Here is a 17,750-nt window from a genome sequence, read left to right as displayed (position 1 = left end):
CCTGCCCTTCCATCTCACCCTGCACGCGCCCACACTGCCTCCCGTCTCTGGTACATACAAAGAGCAGATAAATAAATAGAGACGCGCAATGCTAAGGGGGACGTGGGTCACTGCCTCCCTCAGCCCCCTCCCCTCCATGGATGTGCAGCAGGGGGGGCTGAGGCTCTGGCTGGGGTTTGGAGTGGGGGAGCTGTGGCTGCAGCTCTGGTGGGACTCTCCCCAGGCCCCAGAGTGGGTGAGCAGCAATGAATTACCCTGAGGGTTTGGGGTACTGGGGATGTGGGGAGGTCAGGCCAGCCAAGGACTGAAGCTTGAGGAGCTTTTTTAGCTTTGGAGTGGGGAAAGGCTTTTGGGCTGAGCCAGTTCAAGGCCAGATGCTGGGATGGTCTTCTCCTCTGCCTCTTTCTTCAGGCTCCAGCAGGCTGGGGTTGCAGCCCTGACTCTCCCCATCCCTGCTCTTACCAGTGTGTCTATGCCTGGCTGGCATTTGCACCCTTCTGCCCATGTGTCTGCCTCCACAGCCCCCCTTGCCAGCCAGAGCACCCCACGCTGTCACAGCAGCCCCACAGGATGCCCAGCTGGGTGGCTCTGGTGCTGGCTTTGGGCAGAGCTCAGCACCTCACTCCCCAGTCTATCTCTCCAGTGGAACTTGAGTCACAAAGTCGGAGGTCTCATGCCAGAGCTGTGCCAGACCCCCACCCCTGCTTGTTTTGGGTGCCCCTGCACTGGGCTAAGGACAAGGCACAGTCCCAGTCCCTGGGTCACCCTCCTTCCAGCTGCCATGTCCCAGGGCTGGAAATAGCATTGCCTGCCTTCCCACCCAGGCTGCCTAGCAAAGGGCCTGGGCCCCTCTCCCAAAACTTCCCCACTGGGTGCAAGCAGGCTGGGAACCTTGGTGGAGCAGCCAGGTCTCTCTGCTCTCCCCCCTCCCACTCAGACTCCATCAGCTAATTCGGCACACGCACACACACATTGCACACACACACACACATAGCAGCATGTGGATCCAGCCGGGGGCAGCCCCTGTCCCGGGGGAAACCCTTCATGCCTCCCTCCTGTTCCCAGGAACAGGGGTGAGGAGGGGGTGGTCAGCATGGAGGAGGCACACCATGGAGCTTCGGTGCCCCCCAGCCAGGAGGTGGCTGTACCCCAAGCAGGCAGGGCTGGAGGCAGCTCCCCACGAGCACCCAGCTTTGGGAGGGGGTGCTGGCCCCCAGTGAGTCACCCTGCAGCCACCACCTCTGCCAGCTGTGCTGGCTGGGGCTGCGGTGCACCCTCAGCTCTCCGCCTGGGATACCCCCAGTGGGTGGAAGCTGTCAGGGGGCAGGAGCAACCTGCCCAGGCGGTAGAGCAGCCCTGAGTACCAGTGCACACCATCCCCCTGCTCCCCTGGCCACCCCAGCAGGCTGTGGTAGAGCCGGAGCGGCCAGAAGGCCAGCTGTGCCAGCTGCTGCTCCTGCACCAGAGCGAAGCACGAGGCCACCACGCCGTCCACCACCAGCGTCCCGTGGCGCGTCAGCGGGGCGTAGGCTCCCACGTCCCTGCGGTGCCGCACCCGCACCACCTCAGCGGGCTGCAGGCTGCCGCCCCCGGCCGCCACCAGCACGAAGTGTCCCGGCCGCACCCGGCTGGCAAAGATGGGGCGGAAGCGGGCGGCGGGCGCCGAGGCGTTCTCCGCCACGAAGAGCAGGTGGGTGGGCGTCAGCACCAGGCGCCGAGGCGGCTCCTGGGTCTCGATGACGTGGAAGGTGGTGAGGGCACGGGGCTCCTTGTCCAGGAAAGCCAAGAAGTCACTGTAGGTGGGCCTGCCTGCCCCGTCCATCGCCAGCACCCGCTGGCCCGGGCGCAGTGCCCACAGAGGCGTCTGGGCACCGTCCTCCAGCGTCGCCAGGGCCCGCCCGGGAAAGCAGCCCCCCGTCTTGGCAGCGGCTGAGTGCTCTGCGCAGGGAGAAAGAGAGGACACCAGGGTTACCCATCAGCCACACCCTCAGCTTTCCACTGGGCACAGACACCTTCCTGGTCTGTCCGGCTTTGCCCACCCACGCATCACCAATGTGAGCTTGTCCCCTACACACCAATGTACCCATGGCACCTCATCCCCCAGCCACCATGTCACTTGAGGTGGCACCTGGGGACTCCAGCATGGTCCCAGGGCATTGAACCTGCCGTACAGAGCCAGGTCCCAAGCCCAAAGTAGGTAGAGGAAGTGGCACACAACCACAGCCCGAAATGTGCAAAACACTGCCAGGGGGCACCTGAAGCTTGAAAAAGCAGAGTCAGGGCCCTGAGAGGATGGCAGGCTGAGGACCAGAGTGCCTGGTCTCACCCTGCATACCCCCACAGCATCCCTGTTCCCTGCAGTGCTGCTCCTGGGCGCTGCCTGGGAGGATGCTGCGAGGAGCAGTGCAGGATGCAGCGCCCTTTCCCAACACTGCAGCGCCCTCCAGCCCCTGCGGCAGTCCTGCTCCCTTCTCCCAGCTGCTCACCCCTGCACCACTGACGCCAGCCAGCTCCTGCTTCTCTGGGCTGTAGGGAGAGGTAACAACCTGTGGCCATCATCGTGCAAAAGCTACCAGCCTCCTGCACAGGGCTTCCCTAGGGATTGCCACAGGGTAAAGGACCCAAACTCTCTGGGCTTGTCTCCTGGGATGGTGGCACAAAGCTCCTGGCCCTCCCCAGATGAAGTGTCACCAGGGACCCATTCTGGCACTTAGCAGGGGAGCCCTGGCTTCCCAAGGAATGGTGGTTAGCTACACCAGCAGCAGTGTTCCCCCAAGTCCCACCAACTCCCAAATCAGTGTCTATATGATACCCTCCCACCCTCTGCCAGTGGCATCTCACCTCAGGATCCTGCTCCTAGCTCTGCACAGTCCCATCCTTGAGCTCTAAGCCACCTCTCAGGGCCCTCTCCTAGCTCTCTCATCTAATCCCTGAATGTGCCTGCCCAGATGGCACTGCCCCCATCACGCCCCAGGTTTGGGCAGAGCCAAATCCCAGCCCCCAAGCCCATGAAGAGAAGCATCCATCTCTGGGACAGAATCCTTTTATTGCTCAGAAGAGGTGCAGTGTCTGCCCTGTCCCTGCCCCGGAGGCCAGGTCCCAAATCCTGCACCCTGCATCCCCTGGCAGGCAGCAGAGCAGGAGGGTGAGAGGGGTGCCTGGCAGAAGTGGATGGCATAGGTGCTGGGCATGGAGGGCTCGGTGGCTGCAGGGAAGGACCCGAGGAGACACAATACATACAACAGGCCATGTAGCCATCCATACAAAAATAAAAGCCATTTACTAAGAGGCAGGAGCAGCCCGGCTGCCCTCTGTACACAGTTCTGAGGGGATCAGGGTGTGTATCCCACAGCCTCCACCACACACTCTTGGGTTGCCCATGGCCTCAGGGAAAAATAGGGGTCACCCAGAGCCCTGAGGAGCTGCTGCAGAGTGAGGGGAATATAACCAGCCTCTAGAAGCCCTTCAGGGCCTCAGGGCCCCAGTCTGCTGCTTGGATTATGGCATCCCACTTCAGTTGGTCCAAGGAGAGCATTCAAAAGCCTCTGTCATTCTCCAGGGGCACAGCCCCACTCCTCTGGCCAGCCTCATAGCTGTGAGGTCATGGTCGTTGCTTCGGAGCCTGGCCCCACTCCTGCTGCCAGCCCCACAGGGTGCCCGGGAGTCCTGGTCCTCCGGCCACGTTTTGTCCCTCTTCTCCGGGGGTGCACGGCTCCCTCTGTGCGGCGCGGCGGCCCCACTTCCATCGGCGGCCGGCCTGGTGCCCGTCCTGGCATCAGCACGGGGAGCGGGTCAGCGCGGGGGGCCGGGCTGCCGTCTGGGGCTGTCGAGCCGCTGGCTGCGGGCTAGGGCGGTAGGACAGGCACAGTGCCGTGGCAGCTGAGCCGAGCTCGGGGACGAGAGGCACGGGGCGGCACAGGCACCCGGCACCGCCGCGCACGGTGTGCGGGCACGGCTGTGCGGGCACGGCGTGTGCCAGGGCTCCGTGTGCGGGCACCCTGCCGCTCGGGGTGCGGGTGCTCCTGGGCTCCCTCCGCGGCCATGCCCGGGCAGAGCCTCCCCGGCTGTCGCAGCGCGGGCACAGCGCGGCCCCTCCCGGCGGCCGGAGCCGAACGCGGGGCGCTGCTGCCCTCTGCAGCCGGCAGCCAGCGCGGAGCCCAGCCCGGGCACGGCTGCTCCTCACGGGGGGCGTGCAGCCCACGCAATCCCCTCCGCACCACGGGCAGGGCCTGGGAGCACCTCCCGCCCCGTCCTCCACCCTGCCGCCCCCGCTGCAGAGCACCGTGCAGGAGGAAGCAAACACCAGCAGCGACGGCAGCAGCCCTGAAAGCACCACCCAGCTCTGCTCCCCTCTGCAGATGGTGCTGCACAGCCAAGAGCCGATCCCAGGGTACCCTGGCCTCTCCCTGTCTGGATGGCGCTGACCCCATCCCTGGCTAGGCAGGGATGGACAGATGCTGCTGTGACATCAGGAGCTCAAAAGCAGCCAGCAGTGGAGAGGGACAGGGCTGGATGAGGCTGAGCATGGGCACTAAGGGACTGCAAGGGCAGAGGCAAGGGAGACAGGGGTGATGGACATACTGGGGGGTCAGGCTGGGGGAGAAAGGGATGTGGGCTGAGAAAAGGAAGAGGGCAGAGCGGGTGGGTCAAGATGTAGGTCTATGGAAGTCACATGGGGAATTTGCCCCATTGTACTGGCTGGCCACAGGTGTGTGACTCACTCCCCACCTGACTGTCTGCCCCAGATAGGGAAACCAGGATGCAAAAGCTGGCACCCCCTGCAGGAGCACCCCACCCAGCCAGCCAGGCTCCCCATGTTCCCCAGTGTGCTGCAAGAGGAGGTCTGGCCCCCAGCTCCGCTCACTGCCCCCAGCCCAGACTTACCTGACTTGACGGAGCAGTGGATGTGTGCCTTGGACTCATAGTAGACCCAGTCGAAGCCAGCCTCCACGGCCAGGCGAGCCAGCATGCCGTACTTGTTGCGGTCCCTGTCCGAGGTTGTGATGTCCACAGCCCGGCCCTCGTAATGCAGCGACTCTTCCGAGTGGTGCCCGTCCTCATCCCAGCCCTCGGTCACTCTCAGCTTCACCCCTGGCCACTGATTCATGACAGAGATGGCCAGCGAGTTCAGGCGGTCCTTGCAGCGCTGTGGGGCAGAGGGACAGAGTCAGTAAAAGCTTTCTGGAGGGAGGAATTGGCTGCCTGCTTGGCAGGCTGCATCCCACCGTGCTTCCATTAATCCTCCCTGGGCTGGTCTAGCACAGGAAGATCTGAGAACATGAGGTGCCTTGTCTACCCCATGCTCTCCAAACTCCCTGCAGAGCCTGACACCCCACTGCTAGCCAGAGGAGAGTGCACCCAACCCGGCACCCTTCTCCTTCTCTCCTCCATCCCAGGCTCATTTGAGAGCCTGTTGGGCAATGCAGCCTGGGCTGGGCATAAACACGCACTCTGCTCAGCTGCCCTGTGCTAACTGCACCCCAGCAGTTCCCATCTGACACGAGGAGGATACAGGAGCTTCAATCCTGCTGCTGCCTGGCTGGGAGGGGGTCCCAGGCACCCTAGGGCTGTCTCCAGGCACAAATTAAACAACCTGCCCTGTCCTCAACACGGCTCTGCTTGGTGTGGCTGCTCAAGTCTGTGTAACAAGGACACAGCACTGGGCAGCCCCATGGCATTAGCCAGCCTCTGCTCCTATGGGAAGTGCCAAACCTGCCCAAGAGCTCTGTTGTGCTGGGACAGAAAGAATGTGGAGTGAAGCCCCCGTCACCTCTCTGCAGCACTAGGGCTGAAAATCCTGGGCTGAGGAACAGCAGCAGATCTTAAAGGCCCCAGACCTCATGGCCACAGAGGTCACACATGCAAGTAGGTGCCCGTGGCAGTCCTCTCCAGCAAGCAGAGGGATGCCAGCCCCAAATGCCTGTTTCACAGTCCTCCCAGCCTTACCCTGCCCTGCCCCACATCCCCCAGCCACAGCTGAAGGTCAGGGAAAGATCAAAACTCTGTGTGCTTAACTTGCAGAAGTACAGCCCCAGCTTCTGGTCCCTTGCTAAAGGGATGGAGGAGAGATAGAAAAAGTGTAGGAAAAGGAATATGGGATGTTCTACAGAAAACCAGGTGAATGGACTAGGGCTGTGCAGCCCAGAAAGGAGATTCTGTGAGGTCCTGAAGAATCATAGAATTGAGTGAGCTGGAAGGGACCCATAGGATCAAACTCCTGGCCCTGCACAGCACACCCTGAGAATCACACCAAGTGAAACTGTATAAAACTTAAGGCAATTTAAAAGACACAAGCTGAGACTGGGGTGTTTTTGCACTGGCTCCAAAGGCTGAGGTTCACACCTACAGGTACAGCTGGTTCTGAGGCAGCCAGCTGGATCAGGAGTGCCATTGTCACCACCCAGTGCTTGCTGGGTGGGAGAGCTCTGCCTCCAGGGCTCCTCTCACTGCCATTCCCCAGAAAACAAGGTGCCCCATAAAATCAGGGCAGAGGACAGAGCATTCATGGTCAGGCACAAAGCCAGTCCTGGGAAGCATTAAATGAAATGACTGGACAGCAGCTTAAAACACAGCCACTGCTGGGGATGTTTCTGCATGATGCCCAGCTCAGAACTGGAGCTCCCCACCATAGCATGCCTTGGGTCTTGAGGCAGTTACAGCAAGCATGAGCCAGGGCTTTAAAACCTGATGCTGGCTACATCCCCAGGCTCAGAAATGCCCCAACACAGGGACTGCTGAAAATGTAGGTCCTCACCCTGTCCCCAAGCACCTGCTCCCGTCCCAGGAAGGTGGGCACTGCTGCTCCTGAGGAACCCTGCTCTCCCTTGGCAGGGTCCAGGCCCAGGGAAGGGCAGTGCCAGGCAGGCCTTTGCCCCACATGCGGCCTGCCGTCATCCCACAGCTCTCTGGGCGTGGGGAGATAAGCCAGGAAGGTGCTGGACAAACAGTTTGCTAGGTGAGGGGAGGAGGAATAGGGAGGAGAGTGACTTTTGTCCCCGTCCAGCACCACTGTGGTGCCACTTGGCACATGTGACAAGCTGTTCCCAAGGTCCCTGGCCCCACCGGGACCCCACAGTAAGGGAATTCAGCACTGGAAGTAAGGAGGGAATCCCTAAAGCCCCCCTGCATCCCCCAGCCATCACTCCAGGCATTCCCTTGGCACTACCCTGCCAGCACCCCTCTCTGGGCACCCCTCCGGCCCTCAGTGCCAGCTTTTCCGTCCTCCAGGGGCACCCTGCGCGCACAAAAACAAGGAGACTGTGCCAGCCTTTTCCCTAGGCAGGGACACCGTCAGGAGCGCCCTGTCCCCCCTCTGCCGGTGCCATCGGTGGCCAGCAGGTGTCAGAGCGCGGAGGGGACCGGCGGGGACCGCGGGGAGCGGGGACCAATGGACGGGAACCGGGCAGGCACAGGCGGGGCGGGGAGGAAGCGGGTACCAACGGGGGGAATGGAGGGCACCAGCGGACCAGGAACAACCATGGATCGGCGGGGAAGAAGCCACTATGAGGAGGAAACAGGGATGAGGGAAAATAATCAGGGAGCAAGGAGTGACAGGCAGGGCTGAGCAGGTGGGGATGGGCAGGGAGCAGGCACAGGCGGCAGAGAGAAGACAACAAAAGACAGGGATGGACAGCGATGGGTAAGGAGCAGCCAGCACCGATCAGGAAGCACACACGAGCTGCAGGAAGTAGGTAGAGATGAGCAGTGCCTGCCCAGGGGCTCTGCTGCCTGTATGAACAGGTAGGCAGGGACCAGAAAATTCATAAACATGGGCTGTCCACGGGCTCTGTGTTTGATGGTGATGGCAGGGAGAGCACAGCTTGTCCCTGTAGCGGTGCAGATGACCAGGCACCTCCAGCTCACATGGTGGCTCGGCTGTCCCAAGCACCTCATGGTGAAGATCATGGGGATGTTGGGCTGGGCTGAGCAAAGAAGTTCTACCCACCTTCTGCCCAACCTCTGCATCTCCCTTTTTGTGTCCCAGGGATGGGACCATGCCCTGTGGGGCAAGCCAAACTGCTTTAGGGAAGGCAGCAGGACAGAGCTCCAAGATGGGGGGCAGTCAGCAGGGACCCCAGGGTCATCTCAGGGGAGGTATGAAAGACACTCAGGTGTGACCACAGTCTCAGCAGAGGTGTTGTGAATGGAGTGTGCTTGGCCACAGCTACCCCCATTCCCAGAGCCTGGTCAGGAGAAGAGGGGTCTTACTAGCATCTCCTCCTGAAGGGAGGTTCCTCTCAAAGGAAGCCAAAAGTCCTTCCCCAAGGTCTTCATGAGAGATTCCTCACCACTGCAAGGATGGTCTCCATGGTCAGTTGGGCAAGCAGTGGCTGCAAGGGATGATGGTTGGGGTAGGGAGAGGCTGGGTTTGGGACTCCATGGGGGCAGGGGACCCACGGCATTCCTGGGCCAGGCTGCTGGGGAGAGGTGAGGCAGGCTTTGCCTCCAGCCTTATCTCAGCACCTCCGAGTGGGACCAGTGAGAGCAAACACACTGGAATTCTTGAGGAAGATGAAACGATAAAGGAAAGGCGGGCAGAGAGCAGCACTACCCACTCCTCTAAGCAGGCGACATCTTCCGGCTGCCTGGGACACCCAGACCCTTGGACTTGGGGAAAGAAAACAGGTTTGAAGTGAGTCAACAGCAGTAAAAGCCAGTGCTCTGGGGGAAGGGACAAGGAGTTGGGTCAATGGCCTTTCCCAACCCATAGCAACACAGGACTTGGTGCCAGAGCTAGAGTTCCCATATCTGGGGGGATCTCCCCAAGCCAGGGGCCGCAGGAAAATCCCAGAGGGCTGTGGGATGGCAGCAAGCTACCAGAAATCATGCCACCTCCACAGCAAGAGGAACAATTCCTTGCAGAGTTGCCCAAGGCACTGTGGTACCCATCTGTGCATGGATGTGTGGTGGTCAGGGACCCTACTGGAGTAAGAATCCTCATTTGTGCAGCCCAGGAAGACCAAGATGCTTCTGGGCGCTCTGCCAACAAGGCAGTGGTACAGCATGAAATGTTAGGCTGGCACATGGAGATCTCCCTCTCCCAGGTGTGCTGAGGGGCACTGGCTGGGTTACAGAAGGTGGAGGTAGCACTCTCAGGACAAAACAGAGCAAGAAGCATTCTCCTGCCTGCAATGATGTCATCCACTTCCCCGATGTATGGACCAGAGGAGCTCACTGCTTCCTCAAATATCCCTGAGGCTGTTCCCCCGGGGAGGCAGGTTACAGCCCAGCCCCAGGGCTCCAGGCACCAGCAACCACAACCTGTGCAACTCCCCAAGCTTGCTGCCTTGCAGGGAATCCTGCTCCCTCCACTACAGTCCCCAGCCTGAAAACCAACCTGGACTATGGTCCCTGACCTGAGCAACCTGCTCTCAGGGCACACGGGGCTGCAGAGCTGTCAAGCCAGCACCCAAGAAGCTTCTCCTCCCAATGTTATGAACACCTTGGTCAGACACTATGGCCAGGGCCTTGCTCAGTGCCCACCATCACAGTCTCTCACGTTCACCCACCTGCCAGCCCCTGACTGGAGGTGCAGTGGGCAGAAGGGCAGCCCAGCTCCCTTCTGCTTCCCCCAGGAGCTCGTTCAGGCTGTGACCCTGCTGAGGCTGGTAGCCAGGTTTCTTAGCAAGGCCGTGCGGCTCCTTATCTGCATTCCTGAAACCCTCAGGCATTCTCCTGGCAATATTAAAACACAGAGTAACCTTCGTCCAGCATCACCCCCCCTCCTCTGCTGTCGTCTGTGTCGTCCACCCCCCCATCCTTCCTGCTAGTCCCGGGTACTTGGGAGCTGACTGCAACAAGGCATTGGCAGTAACAGGTTGTCCCCAGCCCTGAGCACAGCAAGCAGCTCCCCCTGAGCACCCTGCACCATCCCACACAAGACATGCAGGAAGGGGAGCACTGAGGGTTTCAGTGTCAGAGTGGGGACAAGGTCAGCAAGGGCACTCCTGGACACAGCAGCACACGAGGCTCTGGTCTGTCCCTGGGATCCAACGGGCAGGCTGCCTGCCCTGCCAGTGGGGAGGCAGGGTAGAGGGGCAGGATGGCTGCATGGGCCGGGGTGCTGCCTGACCAGGGAACAGCGCAGCACAGCCCTGCCGGATCGAGGGGATGTGGGAGGATGCTGCCGGATCGGGGGCAGTCTGGCACAGCTCAGGGGCACAGCTGCCAGCTTGGAGTGCAGGGTTATGCCAGCCTGGGGACGAGTGGGACGAGAGTTGAGGGACAGCAACACAGGGCGCTGCCAGCTCGGGAGTCACAAGGTCATTCCTCGGGGTGCAGCAAGCCACGGGTGCCACAGGCTCCGAGGAGCAGCGGGGCTGGGTGCTGGCACCTCGGGGGACAAGGTGCTGCCGGTTCCGCGAGCAGGGTGCTGCCGTCCCAAGGCGCGGCGTGCTGTCCGTCGCGCTCAGCGCAGCCGAAGGGACAGAGCGCCCGACGAAGGGAGATGCACTCGCCGCACGCCGGAAGCCCGGAGCCGGCACCGGGATGCCCGGGGCAGGACGGGGAAGCCGCAGCGCGGGGCCCACACGGTCCCCGGAGAGCGGGTGGCGGGGCGCTCTGAGGCAGCCCCGGTGCCCGCAGATGCCCGGCGCGGGGGTAGAACCGGGCGGCAGCGGTGCCGTACCTGGGTCATGAGCCGGTCGGCGCCAGTGTTCTCCTCGTCCTTGAAGATGATGTCGGGGTTGTAGTTGGGCGTCAGCTCCTTGAAGCGCTCCGAGTTACGCGCGATCTTGCCCTCGTAGCGGCCGCTCGCCCCCAGCGTCTTCTCGGGGACGTTGGGGCTGAACTGCTTGTAGGCGAGCGGGATGAGCTTGCGGGGCGGGCGGCGGCGGCTGCCCACCACCCTGCCCGGCCCGCAGCCGCGCACGGCCGGCGCCAGCAGCAGCGCGCACCCGCTCAGCAGCAGCAGCAGCCGCGCCGGCTTCATGGCGCGCCCGGCGGCCCCGGGGCGGCCCGGGGCACCACTGGCTCCGGGTCCCACTAAGCTCGGCCGCCGCTCCCGCCGCCCGGCCCAGGGCTCCCCATGCGGCGCGCAGCCGGCGGGCAGGTGCCGGTGCCGGCGGCGGCGGCGGGGCGCGGCGGCTGCCCGGCGCGGGTGCGCTCCGGCTGCCCGGTGCGGCGAGCTGGCGTCGGCCCGCTCTGAGCTGCCGTGGCCCGGCGGCGGCAATAAATAGCGAAGGGCCGTTTGTTTTGGCAGGCGAGCGGCCGCTTGCGGGGCGCGGGGCGCGGGGCTCGGCGCTGCCGGAGCCCTCCGCGGTTTGCGCCTCGGCGGTCAGCGCGGCAAGGCTGGAGCCGGAGCCGGAGCCGCCGCTGCCTCGGCTCCCTGGGCAGGAGTGAGAGGGGAAATTGAAGAGATCCGGGACCGGGAACCGCCAGGACCGCACCCTGCCCGTGTCCCAGCCTCCCAGCGCCCTCCCTCTCTCGCCTCCTCCCCGTGGAACCTGCCCCGGGCCGTCCGCAGCCTCCTCCCCCCTGCCGAGCCCCGCAGCCCACCCCAGCAGGGGTGCCCGCCGCCACCTGCCCCCCGGGGCAGCCCCGCCGCCGCCCCAAGGTGCGCCCGGGCCGCCGCGCACCCTCGGCCCCCTCGGCGGGGCGAACCGCGGGGCTCCCTCGCGGCGGAGTGGGCGCGGGTGGCACCCCCGGGGCTCCGGCCCCCGCCGCGCCGCCTGCTCGCCAGGGGCCCGGGCCTGCGGGCGGGGATCAAACAGAGCAGGGAGGCAGCTGGTTGAAATTTAACCACAATATTCTCGCTCCCCATTGTTTCCAGGGAGGCCCGATATTTCCACAACAGGATTATGGCATCTGATTAACTCGCTGAGACAACAATGAGGGGCTGGGATGGGCTTCCCCTTCTAGCTGCCAAAAGGGGAAAGTAAATATAACACCCTGATTTCAGGAGCGAGGGTTTGAAGGGCCCCCCCCGGTTCTCCCCCAGCTGTGTGCTGGGGAGGGGTCCGGCACGGGTCCGCTTGAGCACCCTCTGGTTCCCTGGGATCTTCCCAGGTGAGGCAGTGCCTGGGATGCCCACACACACACAGTCTCTCCCAGGGATGTTCCCTCACCAGCTCTTCTGTGAGCGCAGGGCACGACTCACTCACAGGGATACACCGTGGCCAGGCTGGAATAGCCCAGCCAGACATCCAGCTCTGGCTGCAGGGCTTTGCTGCTCTCAGCAGGATCAGGCAGCCTGGGCATGAGGGATGCAGGCTGGGAAGACAGCATCACCCACAGACTTGGGATGCTGCTATCTAATGCCCTCAGCAGACCATTCCCTTTGCAGGAGCTGCAGGCAAAGTGCAGCTGGCCAGAGGAGTGTCCATCAGGTTCTCACACTCAGTAGCCATGGTCCATCAGGCTTTTGTACTGGTTTTCATACTGCACACCCAAAAGCAGTGCCCAGGGCCTCTGTGAAGACCTGCCACTGAGCAGGATGGTGAGATACAGCTGTCCCACTGTCCCTGCACATGACGGAGCTGGGGAGTCTGACCAGCAGCCCCAGGCCACCCCACTTCTACACTTCTTTGGCTGATCCTTCCAGTGGAGCATCCTAAGGGCATCAGCAGAGAAAGCAGAGGGAACGCACCACAGCACAATTCTCCACCCCTGCCCTTAGCTTCTCAGGGATGCAGAAGGGACACAACTCTCTCTGCATCCCTCGCACAGGAAAATTAGACCCTGTGGACTCTGGACTAGATCCACAGGCTCCTCCAGAGTGGTTTGTACTCCCAACAAAAGGAGCCTAGCTTCCGACAAGCCTGTGAAGCAGGATGATCTGGGATACCACTGCATCTGGAGGCTGCAGCACTTCCCCAGGGAGAAGCTGCCTGTGAATGCCAATGTCACCAACCCAGACCTCCCAATAACCTGTGCAGCCTGCCAGCATGCAGTGTGCATGTCACAAGCCGCTGTCCCCCTCCCAGCAGCTCCAGGCTCACAGTAGCAGCCTAGCCCTGCCCTTGCTGGTGACAGCATTCATGTCCCATGGAGGCCCAGGCTGGAAGACAGGGAGTTGGGTTTGCTGGTGACAGCAACTCCTGCCCGTGGCACTGTGCACTGGTGCTGGCCACAGCAGGCAGTGGCAGTGCCCTGTGCCTGGGTGCAGAGTCCATCACCTCTCCATGCAGCATTCCCAACGTCAGCCAGTTCTCCTGCCAGGCAAAGCCTTTGGGGCACAAAGGGCCGAGTCAGGGACACCAGGCACAACAGGGGAGCCAAGCTGGATGTGCGGGGAGGTAGCTGGAGACTGAAACAGGGTTGGGATAACCTGTGTTAAAGGGGGAAACTTTGCCTGGGGAGGAGGAGTCCTGCTTGGGCAACTGATGGGAAGGGACCCTTGCTGCTGCAGTGGGAGAGATGCAGCATCTGTTCACATGGCATTTCCCTCAGCACTCGGCCCCTCTCAGGCACTTCTGGCCAGGATGCCAGGACACGCTGCTCCTGCCTGCATTCCGAGAGGGCACCAGTGCCTCTCTCCCTGCCCTTCGGCTGTCCCCAGCACGGCACCGCGCTGTCCCTGCCCGGCAGCAGCGCAGCATCCCGCCCGCCCCTCGCTGGGCTCCCAGGGCTGCCCGGAGCTGGGCGCTGCGCAGGGAGCAGGCACGGGCGGCGGAGCCGAGCCAGGCAGTCTAGGTGGTGCTATTTCTCTATTTTTGCACTGCACGGGTTTGGGATTTTCCTCTCCCTATTCGCTGCCTTGGTCGTCTTCTTCTCTCTCTCTCTCTCCCTCTCTCTCTTTTTTTTTTTTTTCTTTTCCTTTTCTAAAAATACTTGACAGCGATTGAAAGGTCCCTTTAATCGAGGCCACAGAGCCCTTATTAAGGGCACGGGTCGGGGTGCTGGGCCGTGCCCAGCATAACGGCTTCATTAAACCCTGCGAAAACTAATATTTATGGAATCAAATTTATGGAGGCCGAGGCCGAACTTGTGGCCTTTAATGTGTGTCGGGAGCTCAAATCCAGCTGGCTCCAGGGAGGAGGGGGTGGGGACAGTGAAGGAGACCCCAGCAGGACAGCGTGGGACAATGTGTAGTGACATTCCCGGGAGCTGGCAACAACCAGGGGCCCCATGCTGGAGTCCTGAGGGCCAGGGTCCCTGCGGTTCCCTGGGGGACATTGGCAAAGCTCTTTTTCCTACTGTCTTCCCTCTGCTGCTTTTATTTACCCCCCATCCACGCTCCCACATCCCCACCTCCCCTTGCCTTGAGAGAGAGGTGAATGGAACAAGATCTGTCCCTGCAGCAGGTCTTTAGGGCTGCTGGACACCCTACAGAGACTTTGCAGCAGGACAGGGCTCATGAGCAACCTCTCTGCAGCATCCCTGGGACTGGCTCCCCTGAGCTGAGCACCCCAGGGCGAAGCAGAGACACAGGAATTCACAGGAATGACCCAGGGATGCAGGTGCTGGTTTGCACCACCCACTCCTCCCCTACAGAGTCCACCAGCCACGGCCATAGCCAGGTTGGGATTGTTTCAGCCCTGCCTCTCCCTGTGATGTCTCCTCAGACCCAAAGGGGGTAGACAAGCCAGGTGCCCTCCCTGGGGTGATAAGCACTCCTCCTGAACATGGGGGAACAGCACAAACCCCAGAGCCAGCACAGAGCTGAGGGATGAGGCTCACAACAGAGCAGCTCCTGCACCAGAGATGGAGTGCATATGGATGGAGCAGGGCTTGCACCAGGGACAACCAGGTGCCAGAAGATACAGGAAACTGCTGAGCTGCTAAGCTCCTGCTGCCCTGGTCCTACCCTTCAGCAGGACCCTCCCTGGGGGCAAGTGCCCACCAGGCAGACTCAGAGCTGCCAAGATAAGATGTTTGCAGATGGGAAAATGCAGGATACATAAGCTACGGCAGTCGGCACGAGCTCCCCATCCCATGGATTTCCCTTCCCACCACCCACCCTGCCCTGCATGCTGCTCCCTCAGAAAGGAAATATAAAAAGCCACTGGTTGCACTGGGACTGGTGGGCTGTGGCCCAGCAAAGGCTCTTTCATTCCCCTCCACAGACACAGGGACTGCTCCGGATGTTTTTGTTTCCCCCTTGCTGCCCAGGAGAGCAGGCAGCATGGCTGCAGCTGGCCCAGCCCCAGGGACCAGGGCAGCTGGGGGCATGGTCCCAGTCCAGGAGGGCAGCACCCCTGGCTGCAGCCTGCCTGCTGCCTGGCTCTCTGCCTGCTGCCTTCAGACTTGGCCTGGGCACAGGAAGGGGGTCCCAGTCCTGAAGGAAGCATGTGGACCCAGGGGCTGGAAGAGGAGAGCAGGAATGGATGGATGGATGGATGGATGGATGGATGGATGGATGGATGGATGGATGGATGGATGGACGGATGGAGTGTGAAGGGATGGAAGTGTTTTGTGTCCAGGGAGCATCTGCAATCTGCTCCAGGGCTGCTCCCAGCAATCAGTGTGTCAGTGTTCTGGTTGTCTCCAGCTCCTTGGAGGTCAAAGCAAGGATCAAGCCAGTATCACCTGCCCACTAACTGTGGTGGAGGTGCCTGCAAATGCAGGGTGTCCCTCAGCCTATCCAGGGCCTTTGCCAGCACCAGCACACAGGGTGTGTATCCTGGTATGGGACAAGAACACGGGTCCAGCCCCCTCAGCTGTGTCCCCACGATCTGGGCATCCTCTGGTGCACACCCCAACACACACTGCTGCTCAGGGTGAGCATGGCTGGGAGCTGTGTGCTGTGCCACAGCAATGAGCTGCCCTTGCCTCACTGTCCAGAGTCACTGCAAGCCCTTGGGGCATCAGGACTGGCCTGAGGGGGACCCAGCAGCACCAAAGGCTACATCCCTTCCTGGACACTACAGGCCTGGTGGGACAGAGCAGGAGAGGGAATCTCACCCAGACACAGCCCTTTATTGAAAACTCACTCAAGAGCAGCCAAACCCCACAGCTCTGCCAGAGCCCCAGCTGTCCCACACCCACTGGCAGCATCCCTCCCACTTCTCTCAGGTCCAGCAGTGGTTCTGCCATGAGAGGAAGCCTGGGCAAACTCTGCACCAGGGAAGAGTGCTTCCTGAAACACTGTTGAAGAAAGGAGCTCCATCTCCCCAACTGGAGACATCATGGGAGAGGACCATGACCTGGGCAGGGCCCGTGAGGAGATGCAGAGAAGAGCAGTCAATGCATGGGTTGTCTGCACTGCCTCTCTTGGATGCTGGGGGAAGCAGAGACGTCATCAGAGATGGCAGCAATCTTTCAGCTGAAGAGCCCTTTTGCCTTCTTTGGCTTGGCCTTGGCTGCAGGCAGCCGGGGCTTCTGAGCTGGAGAGGAGGCTGGCTGGAAACAAAGAGGAGGCAGTGTCAGTTCCACCTTGGGGAGTCATGCAGGATGTGTGCAAGTGTGCAAGCAGTGACATTCCTGTCATCTGTGTCGTGGGAGTGCAAAATATACACACATGTGCAATCACACACTCAGGATGGATGGGGTAGAATGGGCTAGGAACCAAGCTGAGACTCCTAGCCCATCCTGGACAGGCACAGTGCTTGGATGAGAGGAGGGAAAGGAGATGTGGGCCCCATCCTGCCTTTGGTACAGAGAGACTTTCTAGAGCTGCACTCACCGAGGTTCTCTCGCTGGAAGATGTTGTTTCATCCTCCTGGGATGCAGCAGGTGAATGGGGGTGCTTCATGGTTTCTGCAGTGGGTGCTCTATCCACGTCATCCTCTGGTACCAGAAAAAGATGCAATTTGGGATTGAGATAAGGGAGCATGGGACATTACCCAAACCCACTCCAGGAGCTGTGCTGGGATTGGGAGCCTAGCCCATGCGGGAGAGCAAGGGGGACACTGTTGCATGGGGTGAGCTGTACCCGGGACCACACTTCCCTTAGCCCAGGATGTGGGGCTCAGCAGTTGAGGGGACAGCTGCATCACATACCCCCATCCACAGCCAGGGAGCTCCTCACCAGAGCAATGGCGTTTCCGAGCCTGCCTGAGCTCCTGCTGTGTCACTGCAGTGTAGAGCTGCTGCAGAGCAGAGGCAAACGCCTGCCCTTCTCCCGCACTGCAGATCCGGGGCAGGGTCTGTGGGAAAAGCACAGACACCATCAACCTGCCAGGAAACCACCTGCAGGTCACCCTGCCACAGGGATGCTGTGGGGCACAGAGGGGCTGTAGCCTGTCAGGCTACATCTGTTTCACCCCAGCAGTGCAGCAGAGTTTTGGGAACAGGCAGCTCTGGCACTGGGTGGGATGTGGCTGCTCCCAGCTCTGCACATACACAGACAGACAGACACACAGACATACAGACACACACACACGTGCACACCTCCACACACCTGCTCTTCCCATTCAGATGCCTTGTGCAGAGGCTTTTGGGTTATCCATGAAATGCTGGAGATAAGATGGCTCTGGAAGGGCCGTGGCTGCCCTGCCTGGAGCAGAATGCGCTGCAGCCTGTGAGTATGGACAGTGAACCTTAGGCAGGGACATGACCTAATAAGAGGTAGGAACAGGTAGTCTCTGCCTGCCACCACAGCCTCCAGCACAAGGCATCTCTTCTGGCCCCACAGAAAGTGAAAATGATGTGACAGTGAGATGAGGGATGCCCAGGTTTGCTTCCAGTCTGCCAGAACAGCTCCTGCCTCCCTGCACACACTTCTATTCCCTCCAGACTTGACATGGAAAGCCCCCCTCCTCCTGCCTGCACCCCTTGCCAGCAGGATAGGGGTGCCAGCAGAATAGGATCTCTCATGCACATGAGAGATCTTGGCAGGCTGGGGAAGTGCCACACTCCGCTGGGAACAT

General features: G+C 61.3%; 2 protein-coding genes across 3 annotated transcripts in view; both read right to left on the bottom strand.

The window, feature by feature from the left end:
* On the bottom strand, nucleotides 1-10,987 carry IHH (Indian hedgehog signaling molecule). The gene is made up of 3 exons (XM_064718128.1): nucleotides 10,628-10,987; nucleotides 4,885-5,146; nucleotides 1-1,938 (listed from the first exon to the last, which is right to left on the bottom strand). The coding sequence occupies exons 1-3, from the start codon at nucleotides 10,928-10,930 to the stop codon at nucleotides 1,277-1,279; spliced, it is 1,227 nt and encodes a 408-aa protein (XP_064574198.1). The 5' UTR covers nucleotides 10,931-10,987; the 3' UTR covers nucleotides 1-1,276.
* A 4,852-nt stretch (nucleotides 10,988-15,839) lies between these two features.
* Nucleotides 15,840-17,750, bottom strand: part of NHEJ1 (non-homologous end joining factor 1) — a 41,803-nt gene continuing 39,892 nt past the window's right edge. The window contains exons 6-8 of one of the 2 annotated variants that reach the window (XM_064718129.1): nucleotides 16,910-17,027; nucleotides 16,565-16,668; nucleotides 15,840-16,281 (exon numbers count right to left, since the gene is read on the bottom strand). In XM_064718129.1, the coding sequence (XP_064574199.1) occupies nucleotides 16,201-16,281; nucleotides 16,565-16,668; nucleotides 16,910-17,027 (303 nt within the window). In that variant the 3' untranslated portion in view covers nucleotides 15,840-16,200. Of the gene's footprint in view, nucleotides 16,282-16,564; nucleotides 16,669-16,881; nucleotides 17,028-17,750 lie in introns of those variants that run through there. The other variant, XM_064718130.1, reaches the window with a different exon arrangement.

This window comes from Zonotrichia leucophrys, chromosome 7 (genome assembly GCF_028769735.1).
Source record: "Zonotrichia leucophrys gambelii isolate GWCS_2022_RI chromosome 7, RI_Zleu_2.0, whole genome shotgun sequence".
Classification (NCBI taxonomy): Eukaryota; Metazoa; Chordata; class Aves; order Passeriformes; family Passerellidae; genus Zonotrichia; species Zonotrichia leucophrys.
This window is presented reverse-complemented; position numbering and strand designations above follow the sequence as displayed.

What these genes read in the sequence shown, in the direction of transcription:
- IHH (XM_064718128.1), bottom strand. Translation starts at nt 10,930, where the DNA reads ATGAAGCCGGCGCGGCTGCTGCTGCTGCTGAGCGGGTGCGCGCTGCTG. An exon ending in CCGACCGGCTCATGACCCAG is followed by an intron (nt 5,147 to 10,627) that starts GTACGGCACCGC and finishes TCTGCCCCACAG; the next exon opens with CGCTGCAAGGACCGCCTGAA. An exon ending in CCACTGCTCCGTCAAGTCAG is followed by an intron (nt 1,939 to 4,884) that starts GTAAGTCTGGGC and finishes CTCCCTGCGCAG; the next exon opens with AGCACTCAGCCGCTGCCAAG.